At 44.2% G+C, this 21,736-nt stretch overlaps 2 protein-coding genes across 2 annotated transcripts in view; one reads left to right on the top strand and one right to left on the bottom strand.

Moving 5' to 3' along the window:
• The first annotated feature begins 1,658 nt into the window (after positions 1-1,658).
• On the top strand, positions 1,659-10,779 carry LOC131706915 (olfactomedin-like protein 2A). The gene is made up of 5 exons (XM_059008863.1): positions 1,659-1,921; positions 2,381-2,488; positions 9,137-9,326; positions 9,468-9,656; positions 10,172-10,779. Exons 1-5 carry the CDS (start codon positions 1,775-1,777, stop codon positions 10,777-10,779), a joined length of 1,242 nt encoding a protein of 413 aa, XP_058864846.1. The 5' UTR covers positions 1,659-1,774.
• Positions 10,780-19,853: 9,074 nt separating this feature from the next.
• The window catches only part of atf6b (activating transcription factor 6 beta), a 47,064-nt gene continuing 45,181 nt past the window's right edge, over positions 19,854-21,736 (bottom strand). Inside the window, exons 15-16 of the mRNA XM_059009217.1 lie at positions 21,510-21,594; positions 19,854-21,010 (exon numbers count right to left, since the gene is read on the bottom strand). Of these exons, the coding sequence (XP_058865200.1) occupies positions 20,778-21,010; positions 21,510-21,594 (318 nt within the window). The 3' untranslated portion in view covers positions 19,854-20,777. The remainder of the gene's footprint in view (positions 21,011-21,509; positions 21,595-21,736) is intronic.

Genomic DNA, 21,736 nt, shown 5'->3' with positions numbered 1-21,736 from the left:
TCACTAGACTGTACTAGAATTACATTGTAACTGCAGTTTTAGATCTCTAGACTGTACTAGAATGACATTGTAACTGCAGTTTGAGATCACTAGACTGCACTAGAATTACATTGTAACTGCAGTTTGAGATCACTAGACTGTACTAGAATTACATTGTAACTGCAGTTTGAGATCACTAGACTGTACTAGAATGACATTGTCACTGCAGTTTGAGATCACTAGACTGTACTAGAATGACACTGTAACTGCAGTTTGAGATCACTAGACTGTACTAGAATGACATTGTAACTGCAGTTTGAGATCACTAGACTGTACTAGAATGACACTGTAACTGCAGTTTGAGATCACTAGACTGTACTAGAATGACATTGTAACTGCAGTTTGAGATCACTAGACTACTAGAATGACATTGTAACTGCAGTTTGAGATCACTAGACTGCACTAGAATTACATTGTAACTGCAGTTTGAGATCACTAGACTGTACTAGAATGACATTGTAACTGCAGTTTGAGATCACTAGACTGTACTAGAATGACATTGTAACTGCAGATTGAGATCACTAGACTGTACTAGAATGACACTGTAACTGCAGTTTGAGATTACTAGACTGTACTAGAATGACATTGTAACTGCAGTTTGAGATCACTAGACTGTACTAGAATGACATTGTAACTGCAGTTTGAGATCACTAGACTGTACTAGAATGACACTGTAACTGCAGTTTGAGATCACTAGACTGTACTAGAATGACATTGTAACTGCAGTTTGAGATCACTAGACTGTACTAGAATTACACTGTAACTGCAGTTTGAGATCACTAGACTGTACTAGAATGACACTGTAACTGCAGTTTGAGATCACTAGACTGCACTAGAATGACATTGTAACTGCAGTTTGAGATCACTAGACTGTACTAGAATTACATTGTAACTGCAGTTTGAGATTACTAGACTGCACTAGAATTATATTGTAACTGCAGTTTGAGATTACTAGACTACACTAGAATTACATTGTAACTGCAGTTTGAGATCACTAGACTGTACTAGAATTACATTGTAACTGCAGTTTGAGATCACTAGACTGTACTAGAATGACATTGTAACTGCAGTTTGAGATCACTAGACTACTAGAATTACATTGTAACTGCAGTTTGAGATCACTAGACTGTACTAGAATGACATTGTCACTGCAGTTTGAGATCACTAGACTGTACTAGAATAACATTGTCACTGCAGTTTGAGATCACTAGACTGTACTAGAATGACATTGTAACTGCAGTTTGAGATCACTAGACTGTACTAGAATTACATTGTCACTGCAGTTTGAGATCACTAGACTGTACTAGAATGACATTGTAACTGCAGTTTGAGATCACTAGACTGTACTAGAATTACATTGTAACTGCAGTTTGAGATCACTAGACTACTAGAATTACATTGTAACTGCAGTTTGAGATCACTAGACTGTACTAGAATGACATTGTAACTGCAGTTTGAGATCACTAGACTGTACTAGAATGACATTGTCACTGCAGTTTGAGATCACTAGACTGTACTAGAATTACATTGTAACTGCAGTTTGAGATCACTAGACTGCACTAGAATTACACTGTAACTGCAGTTTGAGAAAACTAGATTACACTGGACTTGATGCTTTGTTTGATGAATCTATGAACCTGTGTTGCAGGTAAAGTTGAGCTCCAGCACCGCCGCTGTCAGTGAGCGGGACTGCAGCTGTGTTTGCACTCTCAGACGCCCCTCTCTGGAGCAGTGTATGCTGGATAGAGCCCCCCCATCCCCTAAGCCCCTCCCTGCCCCAGGGTCAAAGTGCAGGTGTCAGTGTGAGGTCACGGGGTTCAACCCCTGTGAGACAGAGCTAAGACTGGAGAAACTGAGGAGGAGGAGCACCGACATCGACAAGGTACTGGGAATAGAGGGGAAACCAGTATAAAACACAAGAGACCAACACTAACAAGGTACTGGGAATAGAGGGGAAACCAGTATAAAACACGAGACCAACACTAACAATGTACTGGGAATAGAGGGGAAACCATTATAAAACACAAGAGACCAACACTACAAGGTACTGGGAATAGAGGGGAAACCAGTATAAAACACAAGAGACCAACACTAACAAGGTACTGGGAATAGAGGGGAAACCAGTATAAAACACGAGACCAACACTAACAATGTACTGGGAATAGAGGGGAAACCATTATAAAACACAAGAGACCAACACTACAAGGTACTGGGAATAGAGGGAAAACCAGTATAAAACACAAGAGACCAACATTAACAATGTACTGGGAATAGAGGGGAACCAGTATAAAACACAAGAGCCCAACACTGAGATCACTCAGGATTGAGATGTCTCTCTCAGGTGCAGGGTATCTCTGTGATGCTGCGACAGGCTCTGGAGAATGCGGACATCAGGAGACTGAGCAGCAACACCAACCGAGTCAGCACTCACCTCAAAACACTGGAGCAGGTGAGAGAATGAGTGCCTGTTGATTTCTCTGTGTGCGAGAGCCTGTCAGTCTGTTTGTGAGAGCTGTCTGTGTATTTCTGTGTGTGTGTGAGAGCCTGTCAGTCTGTCTGTGAGAGCTGTCTGTATGGTTCTGTGTGTGAGAGCCTGTCAGTCGGTCTGTGAGAGCTGTCTGTATGATTCTGTGTGTGTGAGAGCCTGTCAGTCTGTCTGTGAGAGCTGTCTGTGTGTGTGTGAGAGCCTGTCAGCCTGTCTGTGAGAGCTGTCTGTATGGTTCTGTGTGTGTGAGAGCCTGTCAGTCTGTCTGTGAGAGCTGTCTGTATGGTTCTGTGTGTGTGAGAGCCTGTCAGCCTGTCTGCGAGAGCTGTCTGTATGATTCTGTGTGTGTGAGAGCCTGTCAGTCTGTCTGTGAGAGCTGTCTGTATGGTTCTGTGTGTGTGAGAGCCTGTCAGTTTGTCTGAGAGGTGTCTGTGGTTCTGTGTGTGTGAGAGCCTGTCAGTCTGTCTGTGAGAGCTGTCTGTATGGTTCTGTGTGTGTGAGAGCCTGTCAGTTTGTCTGAGAGCTGTCTGTGGTTCTGTGTGTGTGAGAGCCTGTCAGTTTGTCTGTGAGAGCTGTCGGTATGGTTCTGTGTGTGTGAGAGCCTGTCAGTTTGTCTGAGAGCTGTCTGTGGTTCTGTGTGTGAGAGCCTGTCAGTCTGTCTGTGAGAGTTGTCTGTTGATTTGTGTGTGTGTGAGCGTCTGTCGGTGTCTGTGAGAGCTGTCTGTATGGTTCTGTGTGTGTGAGAGCCTGTCAGTCTGTCTGTGGGAGCTGTCTGTATGTTTCTGTGTGTGTGTGAGAGCCTGTCAGTCTGTCTGTGGGAGCTGTCTGTATGTTTCTGTGTGTGTGAGAGAGCCTGTCAGTCTGTGGGTCTGTCTGCATCTCTCGCCCCGCCCCTATTATGTTTGCCCCTCACGCCCAGGCCCTGCGGTCCAATCAGACGGCAGAGAAGGTGTTCCTGAAGAAATTGCAGAGCTCGCTAACCCAGAATGCCATGCTGTACCATAACTACAGCGAGGCAATGAGGTCACTGTCCCGAGAGCTGTACAAACTGAACGCACACCTGAGGAGCCTCCAAGCAACACAGGGCAGACACACTGTGAGTGAGAGCAAACACTGAACACAGGGCAGACACACTGTGAGTGAGAGCAGACACTGAACACAGGGCAGACACACTGTGAGTGAGAGCAGACACTGAACACAGGGCAGACACACTGTGAATGATAGCAGACACTGAACACAGGGCAGACACACTGAGTGAGAGCAGACACTGAACACAGGGCAGACACACTGAGTGAGAGCAGACATTGAATGCAGGGCAGACACACTGAGTGAGAGCAGACATTGAACACAGGGCAGACACAACGCTAGTGACAGCAGACACTGAACACAGGACAGACACACTATGAGTGAGAGCAGACATTGAACACAGGGCAGACACAATGTGAATGATAGCAGACACTGAACACAGGGCAGACACACTGAGTGAGAGCAGACACTGAACACAGGGCAGACACACTGAGTGAGAGCAGACATTGAATGCAGGGCAGACACACTGAGTGAGAGCAGACACTGAACACAGGACAGACACACTGAGTGAGAGCAGACACTGAACACAGGACAGACACACTATGAGTGAGAGCAGACACTGAACACAGGGCAGACACAATGTGAATGATAGCAGACACTGAACACAGGGCAGACACACTATGAGTGAGAGCAGACACTGAACACAGGACAGACACACTATGAGTGAGAGCAGACATTGAACACAGGGCAGACACAATGTGAATGATAGCAGACACTGAACACAGGGCAGACACACTGAGTGAGAGCAGACACTAAACACAGGGCAGACACACTATGAGTGAGAGCAGACATTGAACACAGGGCAGACACAATGTGAATGATAGCAGACACTGAACACAGGGCAGACACACTATGAGTGAGAGCAGACACTGAACACAGGACAGACACACTATGAGTGAGAGCAGACATTGACCACAGGGCAGACACAATGTGAATGATAGCAGACACTGAACACAGGGCAGACACACTGTGAGTGAGAGCAGACACTGAACACAGGGCAGACACACTGTGAATGATAGCAGACACTGAACACAGGGCAGACACACTGAGTGAGAGCAGACACTGAACACAGGGCAGACACACTGAGTGAGAGCAGACATTGAATGCAGGGCAGACACACTGAGTGAGAGCAGACATTGAACACAGGGCAGACACACCGCTAGTGACAGCAGACACTGAACACAGGACAGACACACTATGAGTGAGAGCAGACATTGAACACAGGGCAGACACAATGTGAATGATAGCAGACACTGAACACAGGGCAGACACACTGAGTGAGAGCAGACACTGAACACAGGGCAGACACACTGAGTGAGAGCAGACATTGAATGCAGGGCAGACACACTGAGTGAGAGCAGACACTGAACACAGGACAGACACACTGAGTGAGAGCAGACACTGAACACAGGACAGACACACTATGAGTGAGAGCAGACACTGAACACAGGGCAGACACAATGTGAATGATAGCAGACACTGAACACAGGGCAGACACACTATGAGTGAGAGCAGACACTGAACACAGGACAGACACACTATGAGTGAGAGCAGACATTGAACACAGGGCAGACACAATGTGAATGATAGCAGACACTGAACACAGGGCAGACACACTGAGTGAGAGCAGACACTGAACACAGGGCAGACACACTATGAGTGAGAGCAGACATTGAACACAGGGCAGACACAATGTGAATGATAGCAGACACTGAACACAGGACAGACACACTATGAGTGAGAGCAGACACTGAACACAGGACAGACACACTATGAGTGAGAGCAGACATTGACCACAGGGCAGACACAATGTGAATGATAGCAGACACTGAACACAGGGCAGACACACTATGAGTGAGAGCAGACACTGAACACAGGGCAGACACACTATGAGTGAGAGCAGACACTGAACACAGGGCAGACACTGAGTGACAGGAGACACTGAACACAGGACAGACACACTATGAGTGAGAGCAGACATTGAACACAGGGCAGACACAATGTGAGTGAGAGCAGACACTGAACACAGGGCAGACACACTGTGAGTGACAGGAGACACTGAACACAGGGCAGACACTGAACACAGGACAGACACACTGTGTGTGAGAGCAGACATTGAACACAGGGCAGACACACTGAGTGACAGCAGACACTGAACACAGGACAGACACACTGTGAGTGAGAGCAGACACTGAACACAGGGCAGACACACTGAGTGACAGCAGACATTGAACACAGGGCAGACACTGTGAGTGACAGGAGACACTGAACACAGGGCAGACACTGAACACAGGACAGACACACTATGAGTGAGAGCAGACACTGAACACATGGCAGATACTGAACGCAGGGCAGACACACCGCTAGTGACAGCAGACACTGAACACAGGGCAGACACACTTTGAGTGAGAGCAGACACTGAACACAGGGCAGACACACTGAGTGAGAGCAGACATTGAACACAGGACAGACACACTGAGTGAGAGCAGACATTGAACACAGGGCAGACTCACTGTGAGTGAGAGCAGACATTGAACACAGGGCAGACACACTGAGTGAGAGCAGACATTGAACACAGGACAGACACACTATGAGTGAGAGCAGACATTGAACACAGGGCAGACACAATGTGAATGATAGCAGACACTGAACACAGGGCAGACACACTGAGTGAGAGCAGACACTGAACACAGGGCAGACACACTGAGTGAGAGCAGACATTGAATGCAGGGCAGACACACTGAGTGAGAGCAGACATTGGACACAGGGCAGACACACTGCTAGTGACAGCAGACACTGAACACAGGACAGACACACTATGAGTGAGAGCAGACATTGAACACAGGGCAGACACACTATGAGTGAGAGCAGACACTGAACACAGGGCAGACACACTGAGTGAGAGCAGACATTGAACACAGGGCAGACACAATGTGAATGATAGCAGACACTGAACACAGGGCAGACACACTGAGTGAGAGCAGACACTGAACACAGGGCAGACACACTATGAGTGAGAGCAGACATTGAACACAGGGCAGACACAATGTGAATGATAGCAGACACTGAACACAGGGCAGACACACTATGAGTGAGAGCAGACACTGAACACAGGACAGACACACTATGAGTGAGAGCAGACATTGAACACAGGGCAGACACAATGTGAATGATAGCAGACACTGAACACAGGGCAGACACACTGAGTGAGAGCAGACACTGAACACAGGGCAGACACACTATGAGTGAGAGCAGACACTGAACACAGGGCAGACACACTGAGTGAGAGCAGACATTGAACACAGGGCAGACACAATGTGAATGATAGCAGACACTGAACACAGGGCAGACACACTGAGTGAGAGCAGACATTGAACACAGGGCAGACACAATGTGAATGATAGCAGACACTGAACACAGGGCAGACACACTGAGTGAGAGCAGACATTGAACACAGGGCAGACACTGAGTGACAGGAGACACTGAACACAGGGCAGACACACTATGAGTGAGAGCAGACATTGAACACAGGGCAGACACAATGTGAGTGAGAGCAGACACTGAACACAGGGCAGACACACTGTGAGTGACAGGAGACACTGAACACAGGGCAGACACTGAACACAGGACAGACACACTGTGAGTGAGAGCAGACACTGAACACAGGGCAGACACACTGAGTGACAGCAGACATTGAACACAGGGCAGACACTGTGAGTGACAGGAGACACTGAACACAGGGCAGACACTGAACACAGGACAGACACACTATGAGTGAGAGCAGACACTGAACACATGGCAGATACTGAACACAGGGCAGACACACCGCTAGTGACAGCAGACACTGAACACAGGACAGACACACAGAGTGAGAGCAGACACTGAACACAGGGCAGACACACTGAGTGAGAGCAGACATTGAACACAGGGCAGACTCACTGTGAGTGAGAGCAGACATTGAACACAGGGCAGACACACTATGAGTGAGAGCAGACACTGAACACAGGGCAGACACACTGAGTGAGAGCAGACATTGAACACAGGGCAGACACAATGTGAATGATAGCAGACACTGAACACAGGGCAGACACACTGAGTGAGAGCAGACACTGAACCCAGGGCAGACACTGAACACAGGACAGACACACTGTGAGAGAGCAGACATTGAACACAGGGCAGACACACAGTGACAGCAGACACTGAACACAGGGCAGACACACTGTGAGTGACAGCAGACACTGAACACAGGACAGACACACTGAGTGAGAGCAGACACTAAACACAGGGCAGACACACTGAGTGACAGCAGACACTGAACACAGGACAGACACACAGAGTGAGAGCAGACACTGAACACAGGGCAGACACACTGAGTGAGAGCAGACATTGAACACAGGGCAGACACACTGTGAGTGAGAGCAGACATTGAACACAGGGCAGACACACTATGAGTGAGAGCAGACACTGAACACAGGGCAGACACACTGAGTGAGAGCAGACATTGAACACAGGGCAGACACAATGTGAATGATAGCAGACACTGAACACAGGGCAGACACACTGAGTGAGAGCAGACACTGAACCCAGGGCAGACACTGAACACAGGACAGACACACTGTGAGAGAGCAGACATTGAACAGAGGGCAGACACACAGTGACAGCAGACACTGAACACAGGGCAGACACACTGTGAGTGACAGCAGACACTGAACACAGGACAGACACACTGAGTGAGAGCAGACACTAAACACAGGGCAGACACACTGAGTGAGCGCAGACACTGAACACAGGGCAGACACACTGTGAGTGAGAGCAGACATTGAACACAGGGCAGACACACTATGAGTGAGAGCAGACACTGAACACAGGGCAGACACACTGAGTGAGAGCAGACATTGAACACAGGGCAGACACAATGTGAATGATAGCAGACACTGAACACAGGGCAGACACACTGAGTGAGAGCAGACACTGAACCCAGGGCAGACACTGAACACAGGACAGACACACTGTGAGAGAGCAGACATTGAACAGAGGGCAGACACACAGTGACAGCAGACACTGAACACAGGGCAGACACACTGTGAATGAGAGCAGACACTGAACACAGGGCAGACACTGAATACAGGGCAGACACACCGTGAGTGAGGGCAGACACACTGTGAGTGAGAGCAGACATTGAACACAGGGCAGACACACTGAGTGAGCGCAGACATTAAACACAGGGCAGACACACTGTGACAGCAGACACACTGAGTGAGAGCAGACACTGAGCACAGGGCAGACACACTGAGTGAGAGCAGACACTGAACACAGGGCAGACGCACTGTGCATGAGAACAGACATTGAACACAGGACAGACACAGTAGAGCAGACTCCATCTTCAATGCACATCATTGTTGTATGCTAGCAGTGGTGCATACTATATAGTTCATGGTGTTCTGAGTATACCGAGTGTGCACCTTGTATAGACTGTACAGAAACTCTTCTCAACATTTGTGTTGTTTGTTTTCTCTTCCCGGACAGGGGGATCAGAATCTGTGTAACATCACCTTAGAACAGGACAGGGGAGCAAAGGTCAAAGAGCAAGCTGGGGCGGGAAAGGAACATTCCTCTCCTAGCCTCTCCCCTAGCCCCGCCCTTAACCACACAACCACATCCTCCCGGAGTGAGGAGACAAGACAGACAGACAGACAGGGGGAGCTGTCTAACACAGGTAATACAGACACACTCTGACACACTCACTGCCTCCTTCCTCGTTCTCTCAATGTGGGAGGATGGCTGCTCTCTCTCTCTCTCCCCCTAGTGTGTGAGGATGGCTGCTCTCTCTGTCTCACCCCTCTCTCTCTCCCCCTAGTGTGTGAGGATGGCTGCTCTGGATCTCTCTCCGCGGTGAGCCCCCCTCTCCGGCGCAGTGTTTTCGGGAGGAGTGGGGAGGGAGCCTGGTTCTCGGACCCCATGTCCCAGGACAGCCCCCTCTACGTGGCTCCACTGCTGTTCGGGAGCACCCTGCTGGAGTTCAGAGACATGGATGTGCTGGCGCGGGGTGAGAGCAGGTTCAGCTGTCTATCATTCATTCATCCCATCATTTAATCCATAATTCACTCATCCCTTCATCTCCACAGCATGTATTCATCACCCACCTCTATACCAGTCAGTCATTCATTTTATTAATGTTATTCATTCACCCATCTTTTATTAATCCATCATCCATCTATTCAGCGAGTCATTCATTCTTCATATACCATAATTATTTAATGCGTCCATCATTCATCTCTACAGCAATCATACATCACACATTCAAACTTTATTCATTATCTACATCAATTTACTCAGTCATTCATAAATCCATAATTGGATACGTCCATAAATCCATCATTCACTTAGCTGTCCATCATCTATTCATCCATTATCCATTTATACCTTAATTCATCATTCCATACTTTCTTCATTAATTTATCAATTATTCATTCATATTTCTGTTGGTCTTTATTTATTCATCACTGATAAAGATCAGTCAGTGCTGTGTTTTTAATCAGTCTCTACCCCCCCTCCCCCCAGGTGAGCCCCTCTCCCCCCCTCACACCCTCCCCGCCAGCTACTCCGGCTCAGGACACACAGTCTACAACTCCTCCTTCTACTACCTGAAGGCTTTCACTCGAACCCTGATCCGCTACAGCCTGGTCCAGCGCTGCCTGTGCGCCTGGTCCGAGCTCAGTGAGCTGCCCTCCCCCTCGCACGGGCATGGCTGGCGGGGTCACAATGAGGTCACGCTGGGGGCAGACGAGGGGGGGCTGTGGGTGGCGTACCCCTCTCTGCTGGAGGGGGAGCTGATGCTGAGGAAGCTGGACTCAGAGGAGCTGCTGCCCAGGAGAGGGGAGGGAGGGGAGAAGGCAGCGTGGAGCACAGGGCTGGGCAGGCAAAGGTACGGGCTCTGCTTCCTGGTGTGCGGGGTGCTTTACGTGCTGGAGCGGGGGGCGGAGAGTGAGGGGGTGGTCTTCCACGCCTTCGACTCACACACAGGATCACACACCTCCCCTGCACTCCCCTTCCCAGCTCGCCCCGCCACCACACTCCTCACACAGCTCTCCTACAACCCCCGGGACAGGCTGCTGTACGGCTGGGACGACGGGGCGCTCCTCACCTACAGCCTGGAGTTCACATACTGAGGACGAGCCAGCGAGCCAGCCTGACTCCCTCTCCAATTTAAATTCATAACAGGTCAGCACTGCCAAATTAATGCAGCAAATCTACAGAAATATTGATGAATGTTGATATATACAGACGTGCTCAAATTTGTTGGTATCCCTCCACAAAAAACGAAGAATGCACAATTTTCTCTGAAATAACTTGAAACTGACAAAAGTAATTGGCATCCACCATTGTTTATTCCATATTTAATAGAAATCAGACTTTGCTTTTGATTTTTTATTCAACATAATATTGTAAATAATAAAACAAATGAAAATGGCATGGACAAAAATGATGGGACCGCTAACCTAATATTTTGTTGCACAATCACTGCAATCAAACGTTTTCTGTAGCTCTCAATGAGACTTCTGCACCTGTTAACAGGTAGTTTGGCCCCCTCTGCCTGAGCAAACTGCTCCAGCTGTCTCAGGTCTGATGGGTGCCTTCTCCAGACTGCAAGTTTCAGCTCTCCATAGATGTTCGATAGGATTCAGATCAGGACTCATAGAAGGCCACTTCAGAATAGTCCAATGTTTACCCATTCTTGGGTGCTTTTAGCTGTGTGTTTTGGGTCATTATCCTGTTGGAGGACCCATGACCTGCGACTGAGACAGAACTTTCTGACACTGGGCAGTACGTTTCGCTCCAGAATGCCTTGATAGTCTTGAGATTTCATTGTGCCCTGCACAGATTCAAGGCACCCTGTGCCAGGCGCAACAAAGCAGCCCCAAAACATAACCGAGCCTCCTCCATGTTTCACTGTAGGTATGGTGTTCTTTTCTTTGAAAGCTTCATTTTTTCATCTGTGAACATAGAGCTGATGTGACTTGCCAAAAAGCTCCAGTTTTGACTCATCTGTCCAAAGGACATTCTCCCAGAAGGATTGTGGCTTGTCAATATGCATTTTAGCAAATTCCAGTCTGGCTTTTTTATGTTTTTCTGTCAAAACTGGAGTCCTCCTGGACTCCAAAAAGCGACGGATGGTGCGATCAGAAACTGACGTACCTTCACCTTGGAGTTCAGCTTGTATCTCTTTGGCAGTTATCCTTGGTTCTTTTTCTACCATTCGCACTATCCTTCTGTTCAATCTGGGGTCGATTTTCCTCTTGCGGCCGCGCCAAGGGAGGTTGGCTACAGTTCCATGGACCTTAAACTTCTTAATAATATTTGCAACTGTTGTCACAGGAACATCAAGCTGCTTGGAGATGGTCTTGTAGCCTTTACCTTTACCATGCTTGTCTATTATTTTCTTTCTGATCTCCTCAGACAACTCTCTCCTTTGCTTTCTCTGGTCCATGTTCAGTGTGGTGCACACAATGATACCAAACAGCACAGTGACTACTTTTCTCCATTTAAATAGGCTGAATGACTGATTACAAGATTGGAGACATGTGTGCTACTAATTAAAGAAACTAATTGGTTTGAAATATCACTATAATCCAATTATTTATTATCTTTTCTAAGGGGTACCAACAAATGTGTCCAGGCCATTTTAGAATATCTTTGTAGAATAAGCAATAATTCATCTCTTTTCACAGCTTCTTTGCTTTATTCTATGACATACCAAAGGCATGCAAGTATACATGATAAAATAGCTTTTAATTTCATCACTTTTCAGGAGGAATGAAGCGTTATTTCAATGAGCTGTAAGGGTACCAACAAATTTGAGCACGTCTGTATATAGGACAAAAAGTGATCTCTGATCATTCTCCCTCTATCTCTCTTCCTCCCTCCCCCTTCTCTCTGAATCTCTCATTCTTTCTCACCTCACACAGTCGTATTACTGATATTAAACCAAGAGGAAACCACACTGACTAAAGTAGAAGGGGAGAGAAAAGAAAGATCATTTGAGTTAGTGATATATCGGCAGGGTTACACTCTTTCTTTACATACTTTCTCTTTTCCTCACTGTTATTTTGTATATCTAACTGTATGTGTATTGACATAGAGAGATTTTTAATTGGAACTCAGGAAATCTTGTTTTTAATAAAGAAATCTATTTTAAAAGTTGTGTGCATGTTGAAGAGCTGCTTCAATATCCTGAAGAGTGAGGTTCATAACGTTCCTGTTTTGATTGACTCATTGTTTGAAGATTGAGGTTCATGACGCTGCTGTTTTGTTTGACTCATTGTTTGAAGATTGAGGTTCATGACGCTCCTGCTTTGTTTGCTGTTCAGAATGTAGGTTTAATCCTTGCAGGGAAGGCAGGTTTCTCACACGCCCGCACAGACGAGAGGGGCCTCAGGCAGGCCTGCTGGCTGGCACACTCCATCCTTTTAATGTCTGTAATTTGAATATCTCCTTAACGACTGCAACAGAGCTACAAAATATTTACACAGAAAAACAAAAACACTGTGTGCTGCCTTACAAAATCAGGAAAGTACTGATAAGAGACCGGGCGACGAGAGATAAAAACACAACAGATCCAAACATGAAGGCGCTGAAGTGAAGTGAACACTGAGCGCTGGAGAGATCTGTTGAGAGAGTACACACAGAGCAGAGAGCAGGCACAGGACTGGGAGTCTGTCAGTGGCTGTTTCCCTGTCTCTCTCTCTGTCTCTTCATCAGACAGCGAGAGCCATCCACACCAGGAGCGTCATTGAGTAAAACCAGGGAAATAAACCAGGGGTAGAAAGAAGAACTGCAATGAAAAATAGAAATCTAGCCAAACCAATTTTGCCTCTTTCATGTATCTTACTATGTCTTGTACTGTAAGAGACAAGAGACAAGGAAAAGATAAGAGGTAAGAGACTAAGGTAAAAGAATATAAAATATTCAACGGGCTGCCTCTACACACAAGCGGAACACAGCAACGGCAATGCAAAAAATATATATATTTACACATCACACTGCCTACAACGCAAAACAATCCTTAATCCGTCGTCGTATAATTTATTGACAGAAACAGAAATGATTTGTTTTACTTCAGAGGAGGGTTCTTTTTTTTCCTCTTTGCACAGCAGTGGTGCCGAATCGTTCCTGCTGCCATTCATTATAAAGGAGTCTGTTGTACAAGAGCATGGGTGGAATCACCTGCTTACTTTAAACATTGCTGAGAATTTCAAGAAGTATTTTTTTTTACTGTATAATAATTTAAAAAAAACAAAAATCTAAATATTGAAAAATCTAACATTTGGCGATTTTAACTGCAGTGGATTAATCTGGAGTCCCGCTGATCTGAACTGGATTCACAGCTCTCAGGGTGACTGCACTGAACTGAATTCAAACCAGATCCCGTCTCAGCTCCTGAAGCACAGGATTATTCTGATTTAATTTTTGACCTATTTCGATTTCACGGGTTCAAAAAGCGTATTTTTTTTTTTTTTTTAACAAACTAAAAGAACCCCATACGAGCTCTCTTTACCTTGCCTCTAACTAGTGTTCTCACTCAGCCTTTCTTTCTTTCACAAACTAATAAAATGTGTTTTTTAAAAAAGAGAAAAGATACAGTGAGACTTTGCTTGAACACAATTCAATCTGCTAGAAAAAAACTACTGTCCTGCTCTGTATAAATATGCACTGACAACTTTACTGTCCTGCTCTGTATAAATATGCACTGACAACTTTACTGTCCTGCTCTGTATAAATATGCACTGACAACTTTACTGTCCTGCCCTGTATAAATATGCACTGACAACTTTACTGTCCTGCTCTGTATAAATATGCACTGACAACTTTACTGTCCTGCTCTGTATAAATATGCACTGACAACTTTACTGTCCTGCCCTGTATAAATATGCACTGACAACTTTACTGTCCTGCCCTGTATAAATATGCACTGACAACTTTACTGTCCTGCCCTGTATAAATATGCACTGACAACTTTACTGTCTCTGTACAGGACAAAATGCAACAAAAAAACAAACACACATCGAAATATATTCCATCCGACTCAACTTGAAAGATTTGAGCCGTGCAGAGATACTCAGGGAAGTCTCAGTTTATTGCACTACAATTCAGAGCTTGTGATACAATGAAATAACTACTAGAAGCACAGAAGCATTTTGGATAATGCCTTCATCAGCGTTACTGAAACTAGAAGAAACAGAGTCAAGCAGACAAGCGTTTGGGCTCTAGTGCCTTCATCAGTGTTACAGACACAGAAGAGTCTAGCAGACTTTCTTAGTTTCTTCTATTTTTGTGCAGAATTTCAAAATTGAGTGTTTTTTGAAGTTCTAGATTAAACTACCTATAATATCGCAAGAGCTGCTCAACAAACTAAGAAACACGAGTAAATTGTTATATAGCACTCGCACACACTGATGAAGGCACTAGCAAAGTATCACACAGTTGGATTATACATCTCAGGTATTGTTAAAACAGAAATATATGTACATGTGTTATGATTCCTGTTGATTAACGATAGACAAGCTTACACTAAAGTGTTTAATATTTACAATCCCACATCTGTAGAGGAGTATCTCTGCTTGTCATTTTTTAAACCTCAACCCCCCTTTACTTTAAAAACAAAATGTAACTTTTTTTTTTTTTTTTAACAATTCCTAAACAGCGTTATGAATTCACTAATCTATTTCACATAATAAAATATTATTGAACAGATAATCAACATTTACACAAAGAAATGAAACAAAACAAAAAAACATGTTTTATTTTGTTATCATTCACTCCACAGTGCTCAAATTTAGAAATATAAAAGAAAATGGAATTGAATTCAAGGAGACATGTTTCCACTAGAAGTCTTTCTCAACGTCTTCAAATGACTGTCTGGAAAAAATGTGTTGTTTCTTTTAGTATTTCACTATGATCATTATCCAAACGGTATCACACAATAAATAAATACATGTTGAAACGGGGGGGGGGGGGGGGGGGGGCGGTGAGAGGAGTCTAAGTGACATGGAGAGGAGGGGTCTGAGTGACAGGGGGAGGAGGAGGAGGGGTCTGAGTGACAGGGGGGGAGGAGGAGTCTAAGTGACATGGAGAGGAGGAGGGGTCTGAGTGACAGGGGGAGGAGGAGGAGGGGTCTGAGTGACAGGGGGGGAGGAGGAGTCTAGGTGACATGGAGAGGAGGAGGAGTCTAAGTGACATGGAGAGGAGGAGGGGTCTAAGTGACCGGGGGAGGGGGAGGGGGGGTCTGAGTGACAGGGGGAGGGGGAGGGGTCTAAGTGACCGGGGGAGGGGGAGGAGGGGTCTGAGTGACAGGGGGAGGAGGGGAGGGGTCTGAGTGACAGGGGGAGGGGTCTAAGTGACATGGAGAGGAGGGGTCTGAGTGACAGGGGGAGGAGGGGAGGGGTCTAAGTGACCGGGAGTGGAGGAGGAGGGGTCTGAGTGACAGAGGGAGGGGTCTGAGTGGGAGGGTTCTTATCTGTCCGACATATTTGTTGGGGAGAGAGTTAGGATATATACATATTTTTACATATAAAAATTTTAAAAAAAACACACGTACACAAATATACAAATTACCAATAATAACAGACAACTGATAGTCATTACAACAATAATAATAAAAAATGAAAACTACATTTTAGAAATCACACTACAAACATGAAATAAGGCTGGGGCTGGCTGGAATTTCAAGATTATTCATTATTTTTATTTTTTTTTTTTAGCTATTTACAAGAGATTTAAAAAAATGATTGGATATACATACAGTGCCTTGCAAAAGTATTCAGACCCCTGACCAATTCTCTCATATTACTGAATTACAAATGGTACATTGAAATTTCATTCTGTTTGATATTTTATTTTAAAACACTGAAACTCAAAATCAATTATTGTAAGGTGACATTGGTTTTATGTTGGGAAATATTTTTAAGAAAAATAAAAAACTGAAATAGCTTGCTTGCATAAGTATTCAACCCCTGTGCTGTGGAAGCCCCCAGTTTACACCGATGAAAGAAATTGCCCTAACGAAGACACAATTACCTTACCATTGGCCTCCACCTGTGAACCATTAAAGTTGCTGTCACATTTTCTGGATAAAAACCCCACTGTTGAAGGATCATTGGTCAGGCTGTGAATCTTAAGAAAAATGAAGACCAAAGAGCATTCTACAGAAGTTAGAGATAAAGTAATACAAATGCATAGATCAGGGAAAGGGTACAAAATAATATCCAAGTGTTTGGATATCCCAGTGAGCACTGTTGGATCAATAATCAGGAAGTGGAAGCTGCATCACACCACCCAGGCACTGCCAAGAAAAGGCCGTCCCTCAAAACTCAGTGCTCAAACAAGAAGGAGATTTGTGAGAGAAGCCACAGAGAGGCCAACAATCACTTTGAAGGAGCTACAGAGTTCAGTGGCTGGGAGTGGAGTAATGGTGCACCAGTCAACCATATCAAGAGCTCTGCATAACACTGGTCTGTATGGGAGGGTGGCAAGAAAGAAGCCGTTACTCAAAAAGTACCATCTGAAAGCACGTCTGGAGTTTGCCAGAAAGCATGAGAGTGACCCTGCTGCGATGTGGGAAAAGGTTTTGTGGTCAGATGAGACCAAGATAGAGCTTTTTGGCCAAAACTCAAAGCGCTATGTGTGGCGCAAACCTAACACTGCCCATGCCTCAAGACACACCATCCCTACAGTGAAGTATGGTGGTGGCAGCATCATGCTGTGAACCTGCTTCAGTCCACTAAAAAACTGAAGCTTGGGAGGAAATTCACCTTTCAGCAGGACAATGATCCCAAGCACAAGGCCAAAGCAACATTGGAGTGGCTCAAGAACAAAAAGGTGAATGTCCTACAGTGGCCCAGTCAAAGTCCTGATCTCAATCCTATTGAGAATCTGTGGCACTATTTGAAAATTGCAGTCTACAAGCATCGTCCAACCAACCTGAACAACCTAGAGCAAATCTGCCAAGAAGAATGGGCCAAAATCACTCCGACACTGTGTGCAAAGCTGGTACATACTTACCCCAAAAGACTTAAAGCTGTTATTGCAGCGAAAGGTGGCTCTACCAAATATTAATGTGTGGGGGTTGAATACTTATGCAAGCAAGATATTTCAGTTTTTTATTTTTCTTAAAAATATTTCCCAACATAAAACCAATGTCACCTTACAATAATTGATTTTGAGTTTCTGTGTCTTAAAATAAAATATCAAACAGAATGAAATTTCAATGTACCATTTGTAATTCAGTAATATGAGAGAATTGGTCAATTGCAAGGCACTGTATATATATAATATATATATATATATATATATATATATATATATATATATATATTTATATATATATTAGGACTGTCAATTAATCCCAATTAACTTCTGTGATTAATGTGTTCATTTTTTAGGAGATTAATTTTTTTAACACACAATAATCGCACTCCTGTCTTGTCCCTCTTAGCGTACCGCAATTCATTTCCTGCGGCACCATTTTCATGCATGCCAGGATTGAATGAGTGTAGTCATTGTCTGAATATAAAATTAGTCACGGAAATGCATTATGTAGCAAAGCACTCAAACTGTAGGACTTGCGAAGACTTGCGAATGGGAAGTTTATTTTTTAAAATCTTTCTGACGGTTCATTGGATAGAAAGAGGGTTACTTGAATCTGCTGTCAAAGTGAGTTCCAGTATCACAGAAGTGCATCTAGTCTGCTGTACCACCTTCTCAAAATACACTAGCAGCTATAGACAACAATACAACAACAAATGAAACCCGTCAGATTGGACAGAGTACTCTTAGAAATTCAGGATCGCTGCAAACCCATGAATCAAGCCAAGTACGATCCTATAAGTATAACCAGTGCTGTTGGATTGCTACAGACTGCAGACCCGTTAACACTGTAGCTTTGTTTTATTTCAATAACCACATTTATTTTTAAATTATATTATTTACAATTAAGGAGGATATAACTGTTACTCAGTGAATGTTTCGTTTTACTTAGGCAATTTCAAGTTATGAAAAAAGAGAATTTTAAATTATTATTATTTAAAAACGGCAATGGTGGGAACATCAGTTTATGTGTAAAGGAAACTGATAATTGTAAATGCAATACAACTTGTAATAAACTGACTCCATTGTGATTTAGCAGTTTGTTCAAACAACTTAACAACAAATGCTGGACTGTAAATAAATATAAAACTATAAAGAGAATCCAGAAATTGGAAACAGGGTTTTTATGCTGGATGATGGCAATGATGATGATAAACAAACTTAAATGAGATGGATGCAGTAATTGTATCCATGAAATATTTTTGTAAATCACTTGACAGCCCTAATATAAATCGCAATTAATCTTGCGATTACAATTTTTACTCTGAGTTAATCTTGGTTTTAATTGCATATTTAATTGATACAATTACTGATTTCATCAGTGTCAAATTTGTTTTTTTATTATTATTATTATTATTATTATTATTATTTATTATTATTATTATTATTATTATTATTATTATTATCTAAAAAGCAGCCCATCTAAAAACCCTGTTTTCTTATTTCTGGATTCCTATTGTTGGTCCCTCTTCATGACTTGTACAGGAATCCTCGTTATTACAAACTGGGTTTATACAGGAATGTCATTCCCAACGTGCACATGGACTGAATGCCAACATCTAACTGAAATACTTACGAGGCTACTTTCACATGGGACACTGTATCATACTGACATGATGTAGCTTGATGCACAGGCTTGCAGAGATCCTGAATTAAAAAAAAAAGTTTCGTTTGTTGTTGTCTATAGCAAAAAAAGGTGTATTTTGAGAAGTGAAAGCATGTTTAGCACGCAGGTGGTACAGCAGACTAGACGCACTTCTGTGATACTGGAACTCGCTTTGTATCATGTAGATACAAGTAACCCTCTTTCTATCCAATGAACCATCAGGAAGGTTTTTTTAAATAAACTTCCCATTCATAAGTCCTTCACGTTTAGTGCTTTGCTCCATAATGCAGTTCTGTGACTAACTTTCTATTCAAACGACGGCTGCACTTATTGTGTTGCATTCACTCGAGTATATTCAAATAGTGCCACAGGGAATGAATTACGGGACGCTGAGGGTCAGACAGAGGGCGAATAACGCGCACTAAATGATCAAAAAAAAAATGAATATATATATATATATATATATATATATATATATATATATATATACACACACACACACACACACAAATAAAAAGAGGGCAATTTTAATCCCGTCTCAGTTCCTGAAGCACAGGATTATTCTCTGATTTGATTTTTGATTGCCGGTGTCTATCTTGACCTATGTCCGTTTCATGGGTTCAAACAGCAGTAACTCATACTTTTTTTGAACAAGCAAATCTAATTCAAGCTCTCTTTACCTTCTCAAGTTGTTCTCAGTTTTGTAATAATAAAAGATGTTAAATTATGTTTATTTTCTTTTTTTACTGCCCCCCTCACCTTTTTCAGATGTTTGCAATCATTCTGAGAGCTTCTTATTGCCTGTCCCAGATACATGCAACACAGGCTAGATGACCAAAGTCAAAATGTGGATATAACAGTAGGAGCCAGCGCCATCTAGTGTGGATTAGATTAAAAAAGTGAATCTGAAATTATATTCAGGGATGGAAATACGACTCCTATTGCATAGCAGTTTCACCCACTGGAGGTTTTTAATATAAGCTTGATTAGCCACAGTGTATAGGAGGCTTGGTGGTCCAGTGGTTAAACAAAGAGGCTTGTTACCAGCTCAGCCACTGACTCGCTGTGTGTGACCCTGAGCAAGTCACTTAACCGCAAGTGACTCTGCAGCAGCAGTTGTGATGCATAGTTCACCCCCTATTCTTTGTAAGTCGCTTTGGATAAAAAAAAAAGCATCTGCTAAATGACTAATTAATAATAATAATAATAATAATAATAATAATAATAATAATAATAATAATAACAACAGGCAACAAGCTTATTAAACTCATAGTAAAAGCAGAATGGGAGTCTTATTTCCATCCCTGATATTACAGGTACGGAATGGGTTACCTAGTTATGTTTCTGATCAGCACTGATGGGCTAAATGGCCTAATTTGTAAACGTTTTTATGAAGTTTCCTCTGTCCTGCAGCCTGTTTCAGTCTCCGCCCCCGTGTGTGATGTAGAGGGCGGGGTCAGGCTGGGTGGGTGTGGCATGCTGGTTTCCCTGGTGACTGTGCAGGGAGGAGGCGGTGCCATTGTGGGTGCTGTGCTGCTCTCTCAGGGAAGGGGGCACTGTGGAGCTCTTTATCTGGATGATGCGCGTGTCCATCACCTCACAGTCTATCTGCATCATCACCTCGTACCCGCGAGAGGAGTTATACACAGTCTCTGAGAGAGAGAGGAATAAAATAATGGCTTTAAACACAGTAACCCAAACCCCTACCATCATAAAGCCCTGAAAAGCCAAGAACTCAGCCCAGAAAAGTCCCCTCAGCCAGCTGGTCCTGAGCTCACTGCACTGAGCCACACTGATATCAGTCAGCTTCAGTCTGAACATTAACACACACACACACACACACACACACACACACACACACACACTACAGCCTCCAGGGCTAAATAAAACAAACAAGCCAACAAAGCAGAGCATTCAATAAGAGAAGAGGCAAGAAGATACAGCAAGCTGGGACAGGAGAGTGAGCGAGAGAGGAGAGAGAAGCGAGGGGGGAGTAGATAGAGGGAAGGTGAGAGAGAAGAGGGTGGTAGAGTAAGAATGTCGGAAAGAGAAGGTGAGGGAGAGACGCAGGGAGAGAAAGAGATGGAAAGGTGAGGGAGAGAGACATAGAGGGGTGAGGGGTGATGTTTTCAGGGTGCATTGGTTAGGTACCGTTGTGTGCCATGGCTGGCATGACGAGAGACATCTTGGGGCGCGAGGTCTTGTTGTGACTGATAGCGGGGAGCAGCAGGTGATCCTGGGGGGACACAGCACAGGAATTAGAGACACACAGGACTGCAATGCACCGGACTAAACTGTCCCTCCTTCATGGGAGACACTTTATAAACAGATCTTTCTTCTCCCGCTCTCACCTTAGTGAAATTAATACAAATGTTTGG

This window comes from Acipenser ruthenus, chromosome 38 (assembly GCF_902713425.1).
Source record: "Acipenser ruthenus chromosome 38, fAciRut3.2 maternal haplotype, whole genome shotgun sequence".
In the NCBI taxonomy this organism is placed as follows: domain Eukaryota; kingdom Metazoa; phylum Chordata; class Actinopteri; order Acipenseriformes; family Acipenseridae; genus Acipenser; species Acipenser ruthenus.
The sequence above is the reverse complement of the archived record's forward strand: the minus strand, read 5'-3'. Positions and strand labels throughout refer to the sequence as shown.

Excerpts from the sequence above, each read along its gene's own strand:
- LOC131706915 (XM_059008863.1), top strand. The coding sequence starts at position 1,775 with ATGCTGGATAGAGCCCCCCCATCCCCTAAGCCCCTCCCTGCCCCAGGG. Across the intron at positions 2,489-9,136 it reads ACCTCAAAACACTGGAGCAG|GGGGATCAGAATCTGTGTAA; the intron begins GTGAGAGAATGA and ends CTTCCCGGACAG. Across the intron at positions 9,327-9,467 it reads GGGGGAGCTGTCTAACACAG|TGTGTGAGGATGGCTGCTCT; the intron begins GTAATACAGACA and ends CTCTCCCCCTAG.